The 4,768-nt window shown below is 49.8% G+C and overlaps 1 protein-coding gene across 1 annotated transcript; it reads right to left on the reverse strand.

The window, feature by feature from the left end:
* Positions 1 to 2,396: 2,396 nt before the first annotated feature.
* LOC143408220 (U8 snoRNA-decapping enzyme) lies at positions 2,397 to 4,020 on the reverse strand. The gene is made up of 3 exons (XM_076867705.1): positions 3,850 to 4,020; positions 3,479 to 3,748; positions 2,397 to 2,593 (listed from the first exon to the last, which is right to left on the reverse strand). Exons 1-3 carry the CDS (start codon positions 3,985 to 3,987, stop codon positions 2,414 to 2,416), a joined length of 588 nt encoding a protein of 195 aa, XP_076723820.1. The 5' UTR covers positions 3,988 to 4,020; the 3' UTR covers positions 2,397 to 2,413.
* Between the last annotated feature and the right edge of the window lie 748 nt (positions 4,021 to 4,768).

The following is a 4,768-nucleotide window of genomic DNA, read 5'->3' on the forward strand; positions in this document are numbered from 1 at the left end:
TTTTCCTATCCCATAAAGTTTCCTTTCATACACAACTTGAATATCTAAAAGAACAAACATAAAAGTCGCCCTTGAATCCCTCTCTTTTCGCAACCAGTCCATCAGGAGGCCAGGCCAATGGCACCAGTTTGACCTCTCTCCAACATGTCCACTTCCCTCTGTATCCACTGCCCCATCCTGGTCAGGGTCACCATTCTCCACTATAGACATCTACTCTGTCTCCTTCTTCTTCTTTGATCCCCTTCCAGTCCATGTTTCACACAATAGCAGAAGTAGCTTCCTTGAAACATACACCAAGCCCCTCACTATGACCTGAAGGCCCAGTACCATCTGACTCCAACCTAATTCTCCAGCTTTATCTATGTCTAATGATACTTTTTTTTCCCTAGACCATTCTCATCAGTTACAGTTGTATACAAATTCTTTGCTACTTCTCTGCCTAGTCCCTCACTCCCCACCAAGAAGCAGAGCATAATCCCCGTACCCTTGAATGTTGGCTGACCTTAAAGGACTAGCTTGACCAACAGTGTGGCAAGTTACACTGCAATTTCCAAGGCCAGGTCAGAAGTCTTGGGGTTTTTATCCCAGTCCCCAGACTACTTCTCTGGGTGTCATGAGTCACCAAGTGGGAGTTTCATCTACCTAGACTGTATTGCCGAGGCAACATACAGAAATCTGGGTCCCACTCAGCCCAGTGTTCCCTGCCAAGATGCCAGACCTGTGACTAAATGTTCCTAGGATACTGCAGACAGGCCTTATGTGCCAACTCAATACCATCAGGCCTGTTCAAAAGATGTGCATCACAGACATGTGGAGGGGTACCCAGCAGGTCCCCTTGGAAATTTCTGGTCCACAAAATTGTGAAGTATGAAATACAACATTAAATATTATGTTATCAAGTTTGGGGATGGTATGTCACGTTTCTCCCCCCCTCACAGCCTTGACACATGCTCCTTGCTGGAAAACACTTCCTACCTATGTGATCACTTCCTTCTCTGAAATGTTCACCAAAGAGGGCCCTTCCAAACCAGCCCAAGTAAGTTAAAAGTACCAGAATGGGACGATATCATAGCTTATTTATTTCCTTGTGAACACTTAACAAGTAAACAGGCTCACATAAAGAAAATTTTTAATCTTACTTCCTCCTAGAGCAGATGTTTAGTAATCTATGGACCAGAGGCTAGCCAACTGCTTTTTTATTAGTGTCTTAATGGGCTACAGCAATACATTTATGTATCGTATAGATAATATTTTTGCTGTTGGTTATACTGGGGATTAAAACCATGGGTACTCTATCAGAAATATATCCCCATTATTTTTAATTTTAAAATCCCCAGTATTTTTTAATTACTATTCTTTTGAGACAGGGTCTTGCTAACTTGTCAAGGTTGGCCTTGGACTTATGATCCTCCTGCCTTAGCTACCCAATAGGTAGCATTATGGGCATGTGCCACAAGATTTGATTTGAACAGATAATTTTGACGTGGCAGAGTGAAGAAGTTGCCACTGAAACCATGTGACCTACAAAGTCTAAGATATTTACTGTCTGCCCAACCCTTGCTCTAGAGTCTTAGAAGAGCAAGAGCTATGAATCTCTCCACTTTTTATGGTACATGGCAGGTTTAGGTACATAATTAGTATTTGTTGAAATAATTGAAGATTTTAGTTGCCTAGCTATCCATTCTTACTGAGAGGCTCTTTTTGGTAGGGCAGGCTATAAGGGGCTGGATCAGTCCCCTGCTCATTTCCTCAGAGATGAAGGCAGCACAAAAACAAAAGCCCTAGAGACCACGCACAAGGACTGTGGTGCCTTAGGTCAGCCAAAGAAGACCTTGACACCATCTCAGCCCTTATGCTCAGTTTCAAGGAAACAAGAGTGAGGTATCCATTAGTACCATAACCCACAGCTATGGTCAACCCCCCAGGGAAGGGTGGGAGCATCTCAGGGAGCAGAGGGTCCTCTGCTCTCCTCAGTGAACTTGAGTTGGGATAGACCCTGGAGAGCAGCCATGCAGGAGATGGGAAAGCCCCGCCTCAGGAAGGAGCAGGGAAGATGACAAGGCAGGCCCCACAAATGCCACTTCCCAGTTAGCCTAGACATGATGGGACAAAGGGGTCAGGCTGTGTGGTCACAGGTTGTTCCTGTGCAAGCCTGGGGTGTCCAGGCTGTGTATGCACATGCACAAAGAGGAGGCAGACCCTGAGAACCTGCCTGGACTGCTGGGATGAGGTATGGACTTCTGACCCTGATGTCATGAGTTTGGAGGGCCCTCTGCTCAAAACACATTGCACACACATGTCCTTTTAATCTGGTATCATCTCTCAGGCCCAGAAGAGAAAACATTCCCCTGTCCCTCCATCATTCCCTCCCAAGGTCCTCAATCAGGTTCCATGGATCCATAGAGGGTTACATTTATTGATGAGCGGGGGTCTTAAGACTTGAGAAAGAGCCAGATTCTAGAAGTCCCAAGTCTTGGAGGGCTTCCAGTAGCTGTTCCCGGGCAGCACCAATAAAGGAATTCTCCAGGAAGGCAGGCAAGCCTCCCACGCCATCTCGTAGGGTATACAGAGGCACCCGCACAAGGCCCAGGACCTGTGAAAGCAAGGAGACAGGAGACATTTGGACCCCGCATAGCTAGTCATGTTACCTGGATCCTTTTTGCAACTCTCTAGAGCAAAGGTCTTACCTCCCTTAACAACTAGGCAGAACCGGCTCCAAGGCTCATACCTCAGTGAAGTTGAGTGATCCTAACCCTGAGCAGGTGCCTAATCCAAGACATGCTCTCCAGCTCCCTAAATGCTAATCTTTCCTACCTCTCTCCCTGAAACCTTTAGTGACTCCAGTCTCTAGGATTCAGGTATAGCTCTATAGAAGAGGTTCTTGAATGTGCAATCTACTGCAGCTGTTTCTGCATCACTTGGGACCTAGTGAAAAATGCAAATTTTCAAGACTTCCTCCAGCCCCACCTCTCACTAGCAATCGAAAGAATGGAATCCAGGAAATCACTGTTTGAGTATATATTTCCAAAGTAAGCATAGTAATCACTGTTTTCATAACTTCTCCCTGTGATTCTGATATGTGCCCAATTTAATAAAATACCTCTTTACGCAATCTGTCTCTATTCACCTAGCCTTTAGCACGGGCCATATCTTCTAAGAAAAAAAGGGGCCCAAAATTAAGTGCATAGGGTGTCTCAACTGATCATTTTCACATTATCAATAAGGAACAACGGAGAAACTTGGATGGATGTGCTCTAGAAAGATCTCGGTAGAGGCTGATATGGTGGGGAAAGAGGACAGACCTGTGCGAGAGACTGGTTTGGCAATACTATTCTGATTTGAGATGAGCAAAATCCCAACTACTCCTAGAAACTGCGGAAGATCGCAAGGTCTCAAGGGTTATGACTCCTTTCAGGGAGGTTTTCTTTGGGGAAAGAGGGACCGATTGGGTGTGGGGCGGGACCCTGGCTGGCCCCACCTCCAGCCCATGGTCCTTGGCTTGCGGTGCGCCAGCTTCCACAGCCTCCAGCTGCTTTAGGGTCAGGCGCTTGACATAGAAATGGGCCACCACGCGCGGTCTGGCCCCAGCGTGTGAGCTCCGGTAATCAGTGCGCTCCACGCGGAAGGCCGACACCGCTTCACCGAGCTCCTCGCGCAATTCTCGGTTCAGCCCGTCCTCCAGGCTGCTGTCCTGCGCGTCCACAAAGCCGCCCGGGAAGCCCAGGCGTCCATCGAAGCGCATCTGCATCTGAGGGAGGGGAAGTAGGGTTGGCTGAGGTGCCCAAAAGGTGCGCCCCCGGGACCGTGCAGGGCTGGGGCGGGGAGTGGCCAGGCGCGCCCCCTCCTCACCAGCACGGCGTACCGCAGCGGGATGCGGCCGAAGAGCATCCCCGGGTCGGGCGCGTAAAGCAGAGCGTGGCAAGCATGCCTCCAGCCGGACCCCAAAGCCAGGGCCTCGGCCAGCTCCACCTTGTGGCCCCCGGCCATGGCTGGAGGATCTCTCTCTCTCTCTCTTCCTGGTCTGGACAGACCACGTGGTTTTTCCGGGGGCGGGGTGTCTCATCTCCCACCTATAGGGCCCTGGCTGGGGTGCTAGGGCCAATCCCTGCAGGGCGTATGGGCGGGACCGGGCTGTGTTAGGGCAGGCCTGATGACTGATTCCGGCAGCAGCCAATCAAGGCGGGGCTTTCAGGTAGGTCCTGCGGGACTGTTGGGGAACTGAAAGCTTTCTCTCGGTTGGGCCTTACACCGAGGCCAGCCTGAAGGGGAATGGGGAGCCCTGAAATCCTGGCAAGGCCAGTCAATAGATGCTTACGTCACAGTTTGAATCCCAGGCCTTTCCGGGGAAGTCCCTAGAGCAGCTGGGAAATGCTGCCTTTGTAGCCTGAGCAGGATGTAATGGCCCAGGAGTCCCGATGGTGGGAGGAACAATGTAGCGTGGTCCGGAGACTACTTTTTGTTTATTCTGGACTGTACACAATTCTAGGGGCCTGGGGTTGCGGGTAGGAGGGGAATAGGGCAGTCTGGCTTCGGTGCCTATGCTTATCCTTCGGCTGTGGGGAAGGAGTGGAGAGGTGTATGACAACTATTAGGAATGGTGGGATTGAGAGCATTCAATGTGGGGGGAGTTAGGTTGAGCGTTAGGTTAGGGATTGTGGCCTAGGTGATAGTAATGTCGCACTCCCCCCCCCCCTTTTTTTTTTTAAATCCTAGATGGTTGTGGTAGCACTGGTGGCCAAAGGGACTGGAGAGATCTAGTGTTCAGTAT

This window comes from Callospermophilus lateralis, chromosome 10 (genome assembly GCF_048772815.1).
Source record: "Callospermophilus lateralis isolate mCalLat2 chromosome 10, mCalLat2.hap1, whole genome shotgun sequence".
NCBI classification, from domain to species: Eukaryota; Metazoa; Chordata; class Mammalia; order Rodentia; family Sciuridae; genus Callospermophilus; species Callospermophilus lateralis.

Excerpts from the sequence above, each read along its gene's own strand:
- LOC143408220 (XM_076867705.1), bottom strand. The coding sequence starts at position 3,987 with ATGGCCGGGGGCCACAAGGTGGAGCTGGCCGAGGCCCTGGCTTTGGGG. Across the intron at positions 3,749-3,849 it reads CGCTGCGGTACGCCGTGCTG|ATGCAGATGCGCTTCGATGG; the intron begins GTGAGGAGGGGG and ends CCCCTCCCTCAG. Across the intron at positions 2,594-3,478 it reads CCAAGGACCATGGGCTGGAG|GTCCTGGGCCTTGTGCGGGT; the intron begins GTGGGGCCAGCC and ends TTGCTTTCACAG.